This window comes from Podarcis bocagei (assembly GCF_964188305.1).
Source record: "Podarcis bocagei genome assembly, chromosome: 1".
NCBI classification, from domain to species: Eukaryota; Metazoa; Chordata; class Lepidosauria; order Squamata; family Lacertidae; genus Podarcis; species Podarcis bocagei.
In genome coordinates this window covers 67,572,329-67,591,617 of record NC_138125.1, presented here as the reverse complement: position 1 = coordinate 67,591,617, position 19,289 = coordinate 67,572,329, and the positions used below count along the sequence as shown (strand labels likewise).

General features: G+C 42.7%; 2 protein-coding genes and 1 long non-coding RNA gene across 4 annotated transcripts in view; 2 read left to right on the top strand and 1 right to left on the bottom strand.

The window, feature by feature from the left end:
* Window positions 1-403: 403 nt before the first annotated feature.
* PRRG4 (proline rich and Gla domain 4) lies at window positions 404-13,204 on the bottom strand. Of its 2 annotated transcripts, none has more exons than XM_081166700.1 (6): window positions 12,918-13,204; window positions 11,427-11,536; window positions 6,916-7,124; window positions 4,202-4,250; window positions 3,144-3,279; window positions 404-1,888 (listed from the first exon to the last, which is right to left on the bottom strand). In XM_081166700.1, exons 2-6 carry the CDS (start codon window positions 11,524-11,526, stop codon window positions 1,672-1,674), a joined length of 711 nt encoding a protein of 236 aa, XP_081022826.1. In that variant the 5' UTR covers window positions 11,527-11,536; window positions 12,918-13,204; the 3' UTR covers window positions 404-1,671. The 2 variants fall into 2 exon arrangements, with proteins under 2 accessions (XP_081022826.1, XP_081022827.1); XM_081166701.1 differs by having other exon boundaries at window positions 6,961-7,124; window positions 12,918-13,198.
* Window positions 1,895-3,016, top strand: LOC308571870. Its single transcript, XR_014001602.1, has 2 exons — window positions 1,895-2,197; window positions 2,256-3,016. It is a non-coding gene; the product is annotated as an uncharacterized lncRNA (long non-coding RNA).
* Window positions 4,051-19,289, top strand: part of CCDC73 (coiled-coil domain containing 73) — a 74,882-nt gene continuing 59,643 nt past the window's right edge. The window contains exon 1 of the mRNA XM_081163888.1: window positions 4,051-4,115. The gene's annotated coding sequence lies outside the window, so the exon portion shown is untranslated. The remainder of the gene's footprint in view (window positions 4,116-19,289) is intronic.

Sequence of the window (19,289 nt, the reverse complement as noted above, 5' to 3'; positions counted from 1 at the left end):
GCTTACCAGGATGTCCCTCCCACCCCCGCCACAGTTTACTGGGGCTCCAGAGCACGGGAAGCAGCTGCTGCTGCCGCCGCCGAGGATCCGTAATCGTAGCGGCGGCGGGAGAAGAAAGGGAGGAAGGAGTGTGCTTGGCCTACAGAGCGGAACCGGGAAAGGCGGCGCGTCAGAATGCGGGCAATAACCGAGGAGCCCTAAATACGGACAAGCTTCGGGGTAGCCGAAGCCTGGTATGGCGACTGGGGATTGCATACTTCGGATGGGCTGCAGTAAGGACCCGTGTTGGCCGCCGTGCGGTGGGGAATGCTTTGCCATCTTTTTGTGTGCAAGTGAAAATGGTTTTCCGTGACTGAGCTAGAAGTTCTGGAGCCACGCGGACACTCCTTCCTCAGATTTCCCCCCTCCCTCGTGAACTGTTTTAGCTTGTATGCCTACCAGTTTACAAAACTCTCAATGTTTAAAGCTGTCGACGTGAGAAGTGTCATACACGTGTCTCATCCAGGAAGCCAAGATTAGCTGTTTCTGCTTGCAGAGTGTACATGCTGGAGAGCCTCCGGTTTGTTGTTGTGGGTAATGTGTAAAATGCTCCCCCAAGTTCATACAGTTTCCAGGGGGTGGGTGTGAACTATTTCTCTGCTTTGGAATGTAGGTGGAGAAATCAAACGCTCGAACAGAATATTGTACATGCTTCTTTTCTGAAAACAGGACATGCACTGTTCCTCACCCCATGGCAGTAGCTATTTCACGTTTCCCTTAGCGGCTTAGCTCCTTTGGTTAAAATTGCTCCCAGAAATAGAGAAGATACTTGTGTAAGTATTCTGCAACAAATATACCTGCACTTACAAACTGTATGCAAATCTACAGTTAATTCAGTGGCTTCAATGTAAGTTTTAATAAATCCGCCTCATGTTAATTAGCTAACCAATACCAGGACTGTGTTGTGAATGGCCACTGCTAATAGCATGTTTTCTCTCAGCTTCCATTCTTCTTCCTTCCCCCCTCATGTACCTGTAACTTGGGGTAATACTTGAGGCCTATTTCATCGGATGCATGAAGATCCATGATTTAATGCGCACTGAGAGGCAAATGAGGAGGAAGCACCATTCAATTAAATATCTGTTATTGCTAGTTTAAAAAACACAGTTTAAGTTGTTCAGAGTTAGAGAAACATTCCATTTATATTATGTTACTAGCTCTTCCTTTTATTGTGGTTAAAACTAGTTCAAGGCAAGGATCCTGTGCTTATTCATATTATCATTCCCACTTTATTACCAATCTGAATTGGTGTTTTTTTAATTTAAAAAATGCAGCTTTTAAAAAAAATGATAACGAAAGTGCTAAGTTGGTGAGAGACAGAAAGGCTGGCAAATCAATGCACTGATTGCACCAATTGGCTCAGAATGCATCAGAGGAGTTCACTACAGTTCTTAGCACCTAAAGTGAAGCATAACAAAAGGAGTCGTTCATCCTTAGCCATCAGCACATTGCTTAAGGGTGCATTCCTTGTTCACCTGACACACTTCACTTCCTCTCAGGCACACTGAAGAGCTGTATCCCTTTCACCCTGTGAAAGACTCCTGAAGTAAGCACAATGCTGCAGCATTTCAGCTAGACAGCTTCTTCTCTCCAAGTTAATTCTCAAGCATTCTACAAGCCCCCGTTTCTTAATTAAACAGGAAGAGAGAGAGACTTCTTGAATGCCCTAAGCCCTCTTGAAGGGCCTGGATATGGCGGCGGTGGAACTTCACAATTGCCGCTTAGTGCCACTGCTTGTTCATAAGTTGGCAACCCACTGTGTTCTGTGCATGGAGAGAGAGGGTTTAAGGAAATCTCTTCGTGTCTTGGAAAGATGATGGAAGAGTTACGCCTCCTGTAGCTTCTATCCCTAAAATAAAAGCAAAACTTTTAAGAATGGCAGAGTGGTGATTAAGTATAAGAGTCCAAAACTTCATTTGAGAGAAGAACCTGAACTACACTTTCTTGGGAGTACAGTGTTTTCAGTGGCTAGTGTTTGCCGCTCAGAGAACAAGGTGGCATAGAATGGGAGTACAGTATCCACTTGTGCTGGTATAGTTCCCTAACCCCATTTTACTAAAGCATATGGATCAGCACTGGACAAGGGCACATCACCTCTGAAGAATTAAAAGAGTACATATGTCATGGACAAATGTAGGGCGGGGCTGTGTGTGCTGATGTCACAGATGCCAACACTGTCACCTTCCCGCATCACAATTCGTAACAATTGCACTGAGGGACAATTTGTCAGGAGCTCTGGAGAGCTGCTGGCAGTCAGTATTCTGAGCTAGATGAATCAATGGTATGAATCAGTATAAGGCTGTTTCTCTTCGTTATTCCCTGTCATTGTTCCTGGCTCCAGATTTTGCCTTTATCTTTCCCACAAACCAGCAATTAGCTTTGCCCACTGATCTTCATGCTCTTCCATGGTCATAACAATTTCATATACTTTACTTCCATCCAAATCTCCATATATTAGGATACAGCAGGATTATTTTTAAAAATCTATTAGTTCTGAAGGATTCAACTGTCCAAGTAGAAATCCATAGATTATTTAGTAAGTCATACCCTATTCCCATTTTTTTCTCTTAAGTCCCAAGGCATATCACCTTGGGACAGGTGACAGCAAGGCTGTCTCCTGGGGGCAGCCGTTCCAGCAGTGGGAGAGCTGGGAAGCAGAGCTCACTCCATTGAATCTGCTGTGACAGGACATCTCCATCAGGCCTCATCTCCCCTCAGTTGTCATCTGTGGGCAGCCATTCCATCATACTGCCTCAGTGGGAGAAATAGGAAGCAGGGCTCCTTCATGAACTGCCTGTCCCTGAGCTGCGCCAGCTGTTCATTCTTTCCCTTGTATGTTTTGAGTTTGTAAGTCTCCCAAGTAGAGACTGCCTTGTTTTTATTGTGTGTAAGCCACTCTGGGAGCTTTTTTGGCTAACAGCAGGGTACAAATGCTTCAGATAAATATCTGCACAGCACAAACCCAAATGGGACAAAATGCAGTAAACATACAGCACACATATATACCGCACCCATAAGTTTTTTGGGAGGGGGTACAGAAACTTCCATGTCAAACTTGAATACACTGAACAAAGTATTGGAAATTACAAAACTTATTTTCTTACCGTGGTAGATGTCTTTGTTTGCACTTCTTTTGGCAGAGGAAATAAATAAGTAACCCAGTTATGATCAACAGTACTCCAATTGCGACCAAGCCAGTCAAAAGTCCCATAACATCAATCTTCCGCATTGCTTTCTCTTCTGTACAGAAATCAGAATTACTGAGTATATTCTTGATCTACCCTAGGTCACACTATGCCGTAAAAAAAAAAAGTGTCTTGAAACTATTCCTAAATTATTCCGCCTCCCCATAGCTGCCTAAGTCCCCTCCTCTCCAGGGTCTTTCCCAAGCAATGTAAGACACTGGTTGTGAGAAGCTATCTTCACCCTTTTCATGCCTCTCCTAGTTCTGGAAGACCAGGGGAGAGAAAGATGCTTGTTACAACGGGATGGGCAGACACCGATGCCTCTTTAACAACCAGAATAATCCCTGCCTCTTGGCCTCCCTCCTCTCCTGCTTCAGCTTCTGCCTCTGATCAGAATTGGATCAAGACTTCTCTCTGCCACAGACTCCCCCAGCTCACTAAGCCCTGTTACATCTTCTGCTTCCGACACCACCTCACCCCTGTCTTCTCCCTCTTCTCCATCCTACCACTACTTTTTGGGCTCTGAACCTTCTTCCCACCATTCCTGTGCGTCCAACTAGTCCAAGACACTGGAGGAGGTTGGGATGAAGCAGAGGTGTCTCTCCACCCAGCCCTGCCCAGTTACACCAACAAGGAATGCCCCAATGTAAATGGCAGGTGGGCAGAGGCCCCACTGTCAGGAGTCAGCAGGACTCCCTGAAGTGGGGCATTTCAGGGTTGGGGGAGGGTGGAACTGGGCCAGCAAAGGATCCACTCAACCTTGAGCCAGCTCTGCTGCCATTATGTGATGGCAATAGACCTAGGGGATGTCATAGCAAGAAGGCATTTTTCCTTGTGGCCAGCAGAAGTGGTGGTACTGTGGTTGTGATAGTGCTGCTCTGCCAGGCAGAGGTGAGTGTGGGTTTGGATGGTGGGTTAAAAGTATCTGCAATATAAAACAAAAATAGAAACCACGAAGACCTGTGATTTTGGCTTACCTTGATATCTGCCACGACCCTCCATGGTATATTTCTCCCAAAATAATATCTGAGATAGTAAAGAAAAACAATGTAATTGAGGTAAAATCTCTAGCAGCAATTAAAAACAAAAACTGCCCCCGCCCCCCAAAAAACAGTTAAGAATTTAACTTTGGTTGAAGTTACAAGAGTCGCACTGATTAACTCTGGGTGGGATTTGGTTAAGGAAGTTTTAAGACCTGCCTTAATACCAATATTAATTATCAGTATATATAAATTGGACTGAGAGAAATGCAACTAGCTGTGCATAATGCAAGACGGAAATAAAACACTTCATTAGCCCCGCTGGTAATTGGCTTATACTGCAACTTCTAGTTATTGATAACTCATGCTCATGGTATAAGTGAATACTTACTAGAATATGATTCTTAAGCATGTTTGCTACAACTGTCTGAGGCGGATTCCCACCCCCACCCCGTGACTAGCATATTCAGCTGCATGTCACATGGATTTAAAAGGACTCCCTTCAAAAGACTGAAGCCTAAGTTCATCATGCAGCAGCAAGTTCCCATTTGATGAGACATGCATACATTTACAGTGCATGCACACAATATGTTTATTTTTAGATTTTTATAGTAGAACCTCTGCTTTATGAATACTGTTTTGCTTCTGGGGCACAGCTTCCAGTTTTGACATGCTGTCCTTAAGCTTATTGGTGCTCCCAAGCTTTGACGTGCTAATATGGACAACTAACTCAGAGCTACTCTGCAACTCAGAAACAGCAATTTCTAAAAATATAAGAATAATGAGTGACCAATGTCTGATGCAAAATAAAGCAATGCGTACACTCCTACCATAGGAACATTCACCACAATTAAGGCCAAAGAGCACATAAAAGATGGCATATAATTTACCCCCAAATCAGAAGCTCAAATACGCAAACCTTAATTAGCCCCATGGTAAACCGCAGAGAGGGAGATTTTCCCTCCCTCTCCTTCTTGTGAACTTAAAAAAGACACGTTTTTCCTTGTGAAAGGAATAATGCTTGCTGTTTTGTCACAAATCAAGCCTGAACCTTAAAGTATTATATTGGTAAAGAAAAAGCGGTTTATAGTGCATACACGCCATACATTTAAAGTGCATCATGTGCAAAGAATAATTGGAACTGCAGGTGCTGAGAATTCATAGAATTGTAGAGTTGGAAGGGACCCTGATGGTCATCTAGTCCAACCCCCGCAGTGCAGGAATCCTTGCCCAATGTAGGGCTCAAACCCATGACCCTGAAATTAAAAATCTCCTGCTCTACTGTCTGAGCTTTCCCAGCAGAAGGGTTGCTGTGTGGTATAAACTATAGTTCCCAGGATTCCTGGGATAAAAAATTGTGATTTAAATGTAGCTTGTGTGTGCAGTATTAACCTAAAACTTACAGTTCTGCTGCAAACTAGTGGATTTAAATGAGAACTAGTAACAGTACATGTTGGCCTGCCTATGAGGAGGTTTAAAATAGCCATCTCAGGCATCATAAGAAGCAGCACCCATAGGTGCTCCACCCTCCTCTGTCTCTGGGGGAGAAGTGGTGTTGGTTTCCATTGAGATCTTGGAAAATCTCGCTGGAAAACAGTGCTGCTTCTTTGCTGGTAGTGGGGTGAGCCTGCCAGGGTGGCACTTTTCAGCTTCCCTGGTAGCGGTGGCAGGGTGGGGGCAGAGCGGCAGCACAGCAAGTACATAGTTTCCCATTTTGCCTTTGGTGGCAAGACAAGACGAGCCACCATGGAACTTGCCTTCAATAATAATAATAATAATTATTCTTATAATAATAATAATTATAAGAATTATTATTATTATTATTATTATAAGAAAAAAACTATGCACATATGGAAAAGCTTCTCCACACTGCGCACGTCAAGAAACTCTACTACGTTAGAAACATTTCCTTGATGATTCTCCTGTGAAATGCATCATCCAGCCCCATTTACCAAAAAAGTTAGTAACAGCATGGCTAATCCCAAGGCTGCCCCCATCCATTTTGTGGAGATACGAGTGTACCATCCTAATAACAGTAGCACATAAAGCCTAGTGTGAGTACAGCACCAAATAGTGAGGGAAATGGAGCTAACTCAGCCCTCCTCAACCTGTTGCCCGTCAGACATTTTGGACTACAACTCTCAATTAGCCTCAGCCAGTATGGCCTATGGCATGGGTAGGCAAACTAAGGCCCGGAGGCCAGATCCAGCCCAATTGCCTTCTAAATCTGGTGCGCGGACGGTCTGGGAATCAGCGTGTTTTTACCTGAGTAGAATGTGTCCTTTTATTTAAAATGCATCTCTGTGTTATTTGTGGGGCACAGGAATTCGTTCGATCCCCCCCCAAAAAAAATAGTCTGACCCCCCACAAGGTCTGAGGGACAGTGGACCGGCCCCCTAATGAAAAAGTTTGCTGATCCGTAGCCTGTGGTCAGGGATTCAGGGAGTTGGAATCCAAAGCAACCAATTGGAGAAGGCTGATTACTTTCCCCCTCTGCATAATGGCTCAGACAACGGTTCAGAAAGACTAGACCTGGGCTAGTTTGAGAGGCACAACCCTTTCAATCCTAGGAGCAGTAAATAATAATAATAATAATAATAATAATAATAATAATAATAATAATAACAACAATTTTACCCATAAGCACAATGGGTTCTGTGCCATTTCTCAAATGATAAATATGTACACATGATGTAGTCCTAAGCATTGACCTTAGAAATATCTCCTTTATAGGCCACCAAAAGTAAAGCAATTACTGTTTTTTCTTGGTCTCCAAAAATTTCTCTTGCTTCCTCGAAATTGCAGTATTCTTCATTGCATTCCCTTTCAAGATTCCCTGGGGTTACTAGTTCAAAGTCAAATCTGTTGTATAGAAGGTGTCGTCCAATGAATAAATTGGCTTCCTCTGTTGAGATGAACACTGAAAAAATAATTAAAGCAACATTTATATTAAATATATAAACATGGCCTTTAAGAAAATGCACTGGAATGCAAACACACTAGTGGAAAATTTCCATTCACAGATGCTTTAAAGACACACCAAATAGAGCCCCTTGATTATAGTCACATGGAAGAAGTCACATATGAATCAGCAGAGCTGATTCAAAATATTTCACAACCACATTTTCTAACCACCTATGTTTGCTCAAGTCACACTAGGAGGCTGCGTGATCCCAGTGGCTCACACATTACTTACTTCATATTATTGCGAAAACAGCAGTAGATCATATTTGAGTATTACATAGGCCTTAAAAATGGAACCCCTTTTGTCATTTTGTCATTATGGTTTAGTCTAGGGGTCAGCAAACTTTTTCAGCAGGGGGCCACTTCACTGTCCCTCAGACCTTGTGGGGGGGGGCTGGACTATATTTTTTGGGGGGAGGGGAATGAACGAATTCCTATGCCCCACAAATAACCCAGAGATGCATTTTAAATAAAAAGACACATTCTACTCATGTAAAAACACGCTGATTCCCAGACCGTCTGCCGGATTTAGAAGGCAATTGGGTCGGATCTGGCCCCCGGGCCTTAGTTTGCCTACTCATGGTTTAGCCTTTATAGGTGAAAAGGTTATCCAATGCTGAATGCCATACTGCAGCGAACTGGAGCTATATAAAGCACTTGCACATAATCTATTAAAGGAAATAATGGCTGGGCTCAAATCAAACACAGGGTTTCCCAAGGCTATGTTTGGTTAATGGCATCCACTAGTTAGCTTTAGTGGGTGAGCCTCTAGGGTGGAATCTACACACATACAAAAAAACGCTGTGAAAATACTTTTTTAAAAATAACATTTTGAAAAATACATTGAATTTGGCATAGCTGTTACCATCTAGTGTCACATTTGTATACTGCACTTTACAACACATTTTAAACGTTTTATTTGCAGCTGTATAGCTGAGTCCCAGGTGACAGAACCTTTGATGATGTGACCATGATGGTTGCCCTAGCTTTGTAGGCTCTGGCCTCACTGAAACTCTTGCAGAAGCAAGCAGGAAAAGGCTGCTGGTATTCAATTCAACCACCTCTTCTTCTCCTTTTTTATTTTCTATTTGCCCCAGATTCCTGGTTACCTGCCCCTTGCCCTGTAATCTGACTCTCAGTTATCTCAGTAATACTTCTATCTAATCCTGTTTGTGTCAAGACTAGACTGAATTCACTCCTGTATCTAACTGTGAAGTTTCATCCCCAGTGCTGATGCTGTGAGGTTGTGTCAGGTGCTATTGCTTCAGGGATTCTGTGGGGGCCACTGAGTAAAAAACTTGTTTATACTGACACCCCAAAACCACATCCATATTCTTGTCCACAGTGGGTGGCTGCAAAGTGAAAAATTCGGCCCACTCCAAAATATGTTATTATTGGGTGCTTTTAGAAAACCTGTGGTCTCTTTCAGTATCTTTTTGAAGGATTGCATCAATTGCAATCGCCCTAGAACCTTACTATTTAATAACGGGAAAGTGTTGTGGGTGGTATAAATCATGCCATGGTAGATACAAAGACAATCTGCCACAGATGTCAGTAAAATTGAAACTACTTTCATGGTTTTTCTCAAGGGAACCAGCAGAGTCCCACAAACTGTTGTATATCCCTAGTTTCTGAAAAAGGAGCTCCACTAACAAAATACTTTAATCTGAGGATCACATGACAGGAAAGAAGAGGGACGCGGGTGGCGCTGTGGGTTAAACCACAGAGCCTAGGACTTGCCGATTAGAAGGTCGGCGGTTCAAATCCCTGCGACAGGGTGAGCTCCCGTCGCTCGGTCCCTGCTCCTGCCAACCTAGCAGTTTGAAAGCACGTCAAAGTGCAAGTAGATAAATAGGTACCGCTCTGGTGGGAAGGTAAACGGCGTTTCCGTGTGCTGTTCTGGTTCGCCAGAATTGTCTTAGTCATGCTGGCCACATGTCTTATTGGCCGGCTCCCTTGGCCAATAAAGCGAGATGAATGCCGTAACCCCAGAGTCGGCCACGACTGGACCTAATGGTCAGGGGTCCCTTCACCTTTAAGTTTGCAACATGCACACATTTAACTTGTGCACATTCAGATTCATACGCTCGGCAAACAATTAAAAATAAAAGTAAAAAGAGGGCGGGCGCCTGGGAAAAAGGACTTTGGCAATCCCACTTACCATTGAACCCAATGTGTATTGACTATATGTGATTTTGGGTCTAGGTGCAATCCCTGGAATGTAACCCTTGCCTAAGTTGCAGGCTTGTTGTCTTCTTAACAACAGTGGATTATATTTCAAAACAGAAATCTTTAGCCAGTAGCCTAAGAAAAACCTGAAGAAGAACTTTTGAGAGCCACAATCATTGTTCAGCCCCAGATAATATACACAAGTTACTTATGAAACTATGACAGTGATGTCACTTTGAGCCATATTAGAGGTGTTCAGGATGAAGAAGTTATAAACAGCCTTTAGAAGCCAGAACAGAGGTACGTGTCAAAGGGAGTAAACCTTTCCAGGTGAGACTGAAATGTGTCAAGTTAAGTTGAAACAATGTGGGGAACTTGAGAGGAGCCTGAGGGCAGGTTGAATACGAACAACTTTAACAGGAAAATGACTTCATAAAATGACGTTTCCCTGTAATTCTTCCATGGTTACTAATACTTATAAATGTATGTTTAGGTGGTAAAAGCACACACGAATATATATAGCCAGATGAAATCCATTAATTTAAAAGTGATATATTTCTAATTGACCATGGTAGAATTGCAGTGAATCCTCCGGAGGACATTTTTCTGCAAAATAAAATAAAATATAGCATAACTCATCATGAATTCTGTGGGAGCAAGCAAGGGGAAGAAAGCAAGAGCATGGAGACCCTGTGCCCTTGGGAGTGGATAATTCCACCTGCATTGTTCCATCCCTTAGCCCTTGAGCCTTCATAAGGGAACTACTCTGTTTCTGGTCTTATGCATACGAACATTCATGGGGGTGGGTTGCTTGGCACTAATGCCATTAGTTTGGGGCTATCGGGGGTTGTGGAAGTGTTGGACATTGTTAGCTAGCTTATTTGAACACGGTACACTTACTATTTTTTTGGTGTATTTTAAATGAGCTGTTAATTGTCAAATTGCTCATCTTACTTTGCAATATTTTATTATTATTATTATTATTATTATTATTATTATTATTATTATTATTACTGTACTATTGTATTTAGACTGTTCTAGAATCATAGGATTGTAGAGTTGGAAGGGACCCAACCCCCTACCCGCAGCCATCCCTGGTTAACAGATGCACCAACCAAGCATGTCCAAAGTCCGTTTCGGGGGCCCGCTGGTCGGCTTAATCTGGCCCCTGTGACAGTTTATTTCCTGGGGTAAAAGCTCAACAACCTCAATCCTAAAAAAGGTCCTTCACTTCATCAAATCTGGCCCTCTTTGAAAAAAGTTTGGACACCACTGCACCAACCCATTGCACCACAGAGGTCTTGGTTTTCTATGAACTACATTGAGCAGAAATCTATTTGTGGAATATGTAGTAGAGAAATAGAAAGATACTTGTCACTATGGCTGTTGAAGTTTGGCAGGTGCTTGGTATAGCCACTGATTAAGGATGGGCTTGGGGAATTCCAGATTCAGCTTGCGTTGCAGTTCGGGGTGATCTGGCAAATCACCAGGTGTGGCCATATTGCTGGCTGCATGGGGCCAACCAGAAGCAATTCTGGCCTATGGTTTCCAACAAAACATGTTAGTATGGGGCAATTGCCTGGGTGGGGTGCAGTTTAAAACCCAGAACAATGTGTATTTAAGATTGTTGTTCTATGACTATTGATTGTTGCAATAAATTCTTTTGATTTCATACACCCCACAGGAATGACTTACTTCTTGAACTATCTTGACAATAACAAATAGGTAGCCGTGTTGGTTTGCCATAGTCAAAATAAAAAAAATTCCTTCCAGTAGCACCTTAAAGACCAACTAAGTTAGTTCTTGGTATGAGCTTTCGTGGTATCTGAAGAAGTGTGCATGCACACGAAAGCTCATACCAAGAACTAACTTAGTTGGTCTTTAAGGTGCTACTGGAAGGAATTTTTTTATTTTATCTTGACAATAGTATCTGGATGATTCCCCTCCTCCACCCGTACGCGCAATTAGACCCTTTTTAATGAAGGAAGAGTAAAGTTTTAGTGAATAAATTATAATTTTGGATTATAATTTTGGATTGGGAAGAGAATCTCAGCTGTGTTTAGAAGCTATAGCTTATGCATAAAGTTACCTTCTTTCACTGCATCCGATTCCTTCAGTTGTCTTGAGCAGTGAGGAAATGCAAGCAATGTTAGCACCAGCTGAAGGAGCAAAATGTAAAAAAAGAACATAACCCGGTACCTGTAATTAAAAAAAAGTTACCAAATTAATAATATTTTTAAAATTGTTAATGGATAAATTGCAGGCAGACTTCAAAAAAAAATTGACTTATTGGCTGCAGTGAACATCATTCACAAGTCGCTACAAGACATTTAGATGAAAGTTGCTTTAGATTAGGCTGCAGGCCTCCCATAAAACCAGTCTAGCATGTACCTCATCTTGGTTGCATAATAATAATTACATGGATTGTTCTCAGCAATTGAAACCAACAATTTCAGCATCAGGGGAAAAACACACATGATAACATAAGTTAGGTCCCACTTCATGTGTCCGTGCATCCTTTCGATCACCAGCACATTCCCCCCACATGTAGAATCTTGTCAAGGACAACATTCCAAACTGATTACACGGAGCTTCAGCATGACAGAAACTAGATATGTGCTTTTACTATGATATTGACCAGGGTTCACAGAGCTCCTTCTGGGCATGATCAAGGGTTTGTTCAAACAGTAAGATCCCCCCCTCCCCACGCTACTTCTCTCCCTTCAAAACTAGGCTATGTGGTACCATGTGACTGAAACGCCCCTTATGGGCTTGAAGGGCTCTTGCTCCAGAAATGCAAAAAATAAAAAATTAAAAAAAATTCTCCTGCTCCAGAAATGCATTTTTTTTTCTTTCTCCTGCGCCAGAAAGCCCCCGCTTGGACTGGCCAGGCTAGTCGCGCTGTTCTTTGGCTCCTTGCCAGTAGGCACAATAGCTCTTGCTCAGCATCTCGGGGGGGGGGGGCAGTTTAGCCGGACGAAACTGAGCCGCTTTCAAAAAAACAATGACTGGCGCACCCGATACCAACTCCAGCAGCCCTCTCTTCCCAGAAGCGCACCTCGAATTCCACCCCACTTCCCCTTCGATGTTCAAATGGCCGGCTGCTGCTGTTGTGGACACACAGTTTTTAGCCTTTTGACTTTTGTTATGAGTACATAAGCAGAATACAGCGCCCTGGGAATCTTGGGCTGAAGGTATTCTCGAGCAAAACTGTGCGCAAACTTCAAGTTCATGGCGCGCTGCGGTTGATGGCACCCGCTGCCACTTCCTGCTTCTTTAAACTAATGAAAGTGAAGCCCCCCCTCCCCCGCCAGCCCCAAACCATCGTAACAAGTTGAGGGGCAGATCTAACAGCCGATATTGCGGAAGATCAAGACCAACGTAGAAATACAGAAAGCGTAAGCGGAGAAGGCACGTTGCTCGGGTCACGAAGGTGCCATAGGGTGTGGGCTCCAGTAATTTTCCCTCCCTCCCTCCGCCTCCCCTCGGAAGAACTGGCAGCTTCATCCATGTCCTTAAACTCGCAGGTCTCTGTGTCTTTATGCTCCTCGAAACCTATCCCGCTTTCGCGATCGCCTACCTGTTGAGTTCAAATCCCAAATGCTCCCAAAGCTCTCCGTCCGCGCCACTCCAGCCTGGCTTTTCTCAGAGGTGCCGATCGCTTCTCTTCGGGAGCACTCGGAGTGGGAGACGGCGGTTTGAGATCATATTACCTGCTTTTGTAGCCTCCCACCTGAATCCCGGGCGGGCTCAGGAATAAAAGGAGAGAGGACTCGGCCGCGGCAGAAGACAGCGCATATTTAAATCGGCTAATTAGCATACTGAGTGAACATCCCATTCAACATGTCCGTGTTGAATATCCCCGTCCTTCCTTAGACATCCTCATTCCTCTTCCCCGTTCGCAACAGTATGAGTCACACACAGCTCCTTTCTGCACCCATCCACCTGAATTCTAGGAAATTGTCCTTAAGTGGGAAAAGGATTTGAGTTTTGGTTTTGCGTTGCTATTTGTGCGGTGGAGCTGCAAATGCATTCGAGGATTACTGAAAGAAAGGCCCTTCCTGTCCACTTTGGTCAAAGGTGATTTTATTGTAATGTCATGAGCAATGAGGCAGGTCAGTACAGTGGTACCTCTAGATACGAACGGGATCCGTTCCGGAGCCCCTTTCGCATCTAGAAGCAAACGTAACTAGCAACGGCACGACTGCGCATGCACGCATCGCTTTTCGCCGCTTCTGCGCATGCACGTGACGTCATTTTGAGCGTCTGCGCAAATGGCGAAACCCAGAAGTAACGCGCTCCGTTACTTCCGGGTTGCCGCGGAGCACAACTCAAACACGCTCAACTTGAAGCGTATTCAACCCGAGGTATGACTGTAGTTTCTTTGTATATGAGCTAGCTAGTTGAGGGGTTATTTATATTATTTTGAGGAAAGTCTACCATGCCAACGGAACTTGAGATATGCTGCCAACAGGAAAGTACACTGCAGGAACGTCCCAGATGTTTACTCTGCCCACGGCTATGCTCCCTGCTCTTGCCCTTTTGAGAACACTTTCTACAGATACCTGAAAGGATCTGCACTTAATTGTTCTTGGTGCCATTTGTGACGATGCTAAGAAACTCCTTTTCTGAGAGAAGCAAATTGTTTGAAGGAACTGGTATCCATATCCTAGACAAGTGACCACAATGGCATCATTATTTGGCAAGGTTAAAATTTTGTCCACTAGTTGCCTGGACATTACATATCAGTGCATGTGAGTAAAAACATAGGAGCTTGCTTGATGAGGCCAAAGGCCAGCAGCCTGCTCTAAGGGTGGCCAACTAGATGCCTGTGGGAAACCTGCAAGCAGGAGCTGAGAACCAGAGCACTCTTCTCTACTGATGTTTCCCACATCCAGCCTCCAGCCATGAAGATAGAGCCTAGCAGCCTCCATGAATTTGTCTCATTCTCTTTTAAAGTCATTCAGGTTGGTGGCCATCCCTGCCTCTCGTGGAATGGAATTCTATAGCTCAACTATGCACTGCATGAAGAAGTACGTTCTTTCATTTGTCCTGCCTCTTCCAACATTCAGCTTCATTGGGCGTTTTGAGAGAGGAAGGACTTCTCTTTCTACATTCTGTTCCAAAAATAATTATATAAACTGTCACCTCTTATTCACCTTTTCTCGAAACTAAAAAGCCTCAAACACTACAACCTTCCCTAATAAAGGAGTCATTCCACCCTGTTGATTGTCTTGGTTGCTCTTTTCTGCCCCTTTTCCAACTCTACAATGTCCTTTTTGAGGTGAGGCAACCAGAACTGTTCACAGTATTCCAATTGTGGTCCCACAATATATTTGCATAACAGCATTACGATATTGGAGGTTTTATATTCAATTCATTTCCTAACTATCCCAAGCATGGAATTTGCCGCACACAGGATTTCCAGTGAACTATCTGCTGGGGTACATCAAGGTCTTGTTCCTGGGCCATAACTGCCAGTTCAGACCCTATGAATGTGTACGTGAAATTAAGATTTTTTACCCCGACATGCATCATGTTACACTTGATCATACTGAATAGCATCCGTAACAACTGTCTTTTGTCATCCCCTTTGGATCACATAGGTCAACAGTGTGTTTTGCTCACTTTAGAGCAGGGACACACACACATGCACACACGGGCCATGAGTCTGGTGCCGTGTTGCAGTGCCCTCCCCTTGCAGTATCTTCTCTTCCATCCTGTATTTTTGTAATGAAATGTGTGAGTGAATCACAGAAACTGAAATTCTCAGGGGGGCTGATATTAAGGACCTCTAGAAGATAAAATAAAATGAAATGAAATGTGCAGAGCTCAGATTTGCCTAAGCTTGTTATCACTGTGCACTGTCTTCACTATTGCCGGAAGGTTTTTGCTAGGCTTCCCTTATGCACAGTACCAGGAACTTGCTGATTCAAGTCTGCCCAGTGTTGGCAAGCTCCAACTGAATGTTGTAAACAGTACAGTGGGATTACAATCATTGGCACATTGTCTCTTCAACTTCCCTACTCTTTTAAAGAAGCAAAACATATACAGTATATACATTTGGCCATCTTTGGTTAGGAAACTGATGCCCTCTAGTGAGATTTGACAGCAGTTGCATTTGGTTGCTTTTGTTGCATTCTAAGGGTTTATTTGCAAGGCTCCTTCTTCTGCCTTTTTATCTAACTTGTGTTTTAATCTACTCCTGCGATTACAGTGCAATGGACCATTCCGTCTTCCAGATTAAACTACAATAAGATTATTAAACCCGACTCGGCAAGCACCAAGCTTAGTGTATGATACCACACTTCACTTATCGATACTTATTTATAATATTAATAAGGTTTAAACTGCTAGGTGAATACTTTTGGAAAATTCTGTTCCACCTTTAGTTGCAGACATGGAACTGTTGCATGTCACATGTCTGTTTACATACCAGCACAGCTTGTTGGGAACTTCCGTTGTGTGTATAGCTTTTGTTTCTCTCTGTTTCTCTGAGAAGACAAAGAGAGAGACAATGTGTTTCTTTGTCCTGATTTATGATTAATAAATCCGTAGTTGTAGTATGCTTCCACAAGCCTCACACTTATTCTGTGTGCGCAGTTTGCTCGGCTGATATAGTGCCCTGGCTTTGAAGCCTGGGTTGCTGACTTACGTTGGAGCAGAGGCTGATGGGTCTTCGCAGTGGGACGGCCGAAGGAGACCACCCAGCTGGGGCTAGCCAGCTGGCCTTGCGACCCTCTGCATGCTGACAGATACTACAGTTTCTGGCACTACTTTGCATTTAGGAGAGCTGATATAGCACATTATTATTAATTATGATGGTGATGATGATGACTTATATACTGCCCTTCATCATAAGATGTCAGTGCGGTTCACAAGATAAAAAATACAAGGTAAAAGCACAAATTAATAGTTAAAACAAAACAACAAAACAAAACAATACAACCCCCCCTCACAAACACATTTAAAAGGCTGTAGAATATTAATCAGCTCTGTATAGTTATAAATTAACCAGTTTTTACAAAGACAGCCTAAATCTCCAATGTCCTCTCATCTAAAGAAAACTGAACCTGGTAACGTTGCGCCTGGAAATTCTCGGTTCCAGTGGAAGCAGAAAGTACCAACAGATGGTTGTAGCCAGCTAAGTTCTCTGCAGAGTACACCCGTTGTAACTAATGGACCCAAATTAGTCATGCCCATTAATTGAAATTGATCTGCTCTTAGTATGACCAGCAGTGGATACAAACCAGAATCTATAATGCCACCTGGTTTGCTGTTTTGTGGGAAACTACATCAGTAAATCAATTTAAATTAATGTATATGTCAACAGATTTAGTAGGTGTTTTGTGGGATTACTAATGGCTGTATGCTGCTATTATTTCCAGATTGTCCATGCAAGATTCAGACTGTATTGCTGGACTCGACAGTAGAGTTGTGCTACATTAGATCTGTTTATATGCTGTAAAGCACTTTGCACACCTAGGGCTCAGTTTTGGAGAAGGACAATTAGCAGTAGTTGATATAATATTTGATGCATCTGTGAGATTTGTGCTATGAATCCTATTATTTGAGTCATCAAATTTTATTTATTTATTCACTGCCCAACTAGACAGAGGACGATATGACTCACTGCATTTAGCAGCAGCACCAAACTTGTCTTTCCTGGTTGACGGCTTTTTGCAAACATAATTTCTATTACAGCTGTTCTGCAGATAGTTGCGTAATAATTTTCTGTTTGCATTTGTGTTGTTTATCTGGCCATTCTCACTTACTAACTTTTTCTGATTTTGAGAATCTGATATCTACACACACACACACACACACACACACACACACACACACACACACAACTTGCAGTACAGAAGCCAAGCCACCAAAAATGCTGAATTGATACTAAGTGTGTGGAATAAGGTTTAATGTGATTTTTGGCAAAATCTGTACCTCTGTAGTTGAAAACAGGTGGTAACCTTACAGTTATCACTATCTTATGTGGGGTGTTTTTTTATGATGCTGGAATTGGTTCCAAGTTCCTAGTTCCTTCTTCAACAAAGAGCTCAGTGAATATCCTAAATATTTTATTTGACCCTGCATCACAGAATATGAATTATCATGCCTCTCCATCACAGGGAAACTCTGCCTTTGAAAAAGGTTTTTGCAAAAAGTGTTATTTTTGCACAAAGCACATAAAACCTCAGTGCACTTATGAATAAGGGAACTATAGCTGTGCACCCCAAAATAAGCAATGGACTACCCCAATGACACATCTATTTGGTCCTGGTTCATGTACCATTGTAACTTATTGCCTTTTTGCAATATATATTTCATTTTTATACTTAAAGTAAGGTTATGGCAGGCAGCTCCAAATTCTGTGCTGTATTTAGTGATCAAACCTTTCTTTCCTGCCAGCTTTATAGCGTAGCACCTTTGCAACCAAATAGGCATATTGGAAACGACCTCCCGCACATACTTCCTGTGTTGGGGAATCCCTGCATAGGAAATGAGAATAAAGTGAAGGCGAAGATGTTTCAACTACTGGCAAAATTTTGTACTGTAAAGGCACTACTAAGAGTGTGCTCCGAGCACACTATCCAAGCTGTTGAGGTCTCATTTCCTTTCCATCCATATAAGACATATGTAGCACCTCAGTCTAGGTTATTTATAATTTGTTTCCCCTATATTTCCATTTCTAACTAAGATGTATGATTAAGATAAATCAGAAAATATTTTGACATGTATCCAAATGTGTTTGTACATAAAGTGCAAGTGCCTCCCCCCCATCCTGTGCCATTCCAGAGGCCCCTCTGACCCTCAAAAGCAGCTTTTCAGAAGCACAGGGAGGTGGGGGCAGGCAGGTGCAGAAATCCCCTATGGCACATTTTAGGACATGGAAGTTAAAACAAAAATTCTTTTGAAAAATAAGGGCTTAAAAAAAGAAGACTGCAGCCATGCACATGTCTATTCAGAAATTTACCTCCAAAGAGACTTACTGCTTTTCAGTTCAATGTGGCTTACAGGTAAGTTTGTATAGGATTGCTTCCTATACATACTTCTCTCAATGCAGGATTAATTTAGAAAATTATTTCAACTAAAAACTCCCTGTATGTATAGATATAACGCTAATGAAGAATTATTTTAATTAATTTTGAAAGCCATAATAGGAAATTAACTTGCCTCCCACATTCTTAATGAAGAAATAAAGCAACTAATTTCATTGCTGTTAGAGGAGCAATCTACTCCTTCACATATCAGAAAATTAATGTAACATATTCACTCAGCCAAACAACATTTCTGAATTTCCCCACCGGAACTCTGAACACTTTTATTCCGAGAATAAATTTATGAAAAAACCAGCAGTCAGCATAAAATTTTCTGGCTTCAGCTTCTTAAGACCTCCATATGGATTGATTCTGATCCCAATAAATCTTCATTCTGACATGGGCTCCTTGTATGTGCTATTCTTGCTGTATCTAGGGAAAAATAAGAAAGGATGTAAAATCATACGTTCTTGCTTCTTACCACAATATGTGGAAATCATTGCTCCAGGATCCTGCACTGGTAACCTCAAGGCTAGATTACTGTAATGCAGTGGTGTTGCCACTCAGTCTGGTTTGGAAGCTCCAGCTGGTACAAAATGCTGCAGCCCGATTGCTGATGGGAGCTTCTGGTTGAGAACATGTGACGCCACTGAGCTTCACTGGCTGCCTATCTTATACTAAGCCAGGTTCAAGATTCTCGTTTCGATTTACAAAGCCCTGAACCACTTGGGTCCAGAGATTGCCTGAAGCCTTATATTCCAGCTTGATCACTGTGATTATCTGCAAGAGCATCTTTGGTCATTCCCTGAGCTGGTGAGGCTTGTTTGACAACAAGAAGAAATCAAGCCTATAGTGTCCTTGGCCTGTCCTGTGGAACATCCTGCCAATAGAGATTCAGCCTTCTGTGCCAAAAA

Bases quoted from the DNA above. Each gene is read 5' to 3' on its own strand.
- PRRG4 (XM_081166700.1), bottom strand. From the start codon at position 11,526: ATGTTCTTTTTTTACATTTTGCTCCTTCAGCTGGTGCTAACATTGCTT. The intron at 4,251-6,915 runs GTCAATGCTTAG...TTACTATCTCAG, and splicing joins ATAAAGGAGATATTTCTAAG to ATATTATTTTGGGAGAAATA. The intron at 3,280-4,201 runs GTAAGCCAAAAT...ATTTCTGTACAG, and splicing joins GGGTCGTGGCAGATATCAAG to AAGAGAAAGCAATGCGGAAG.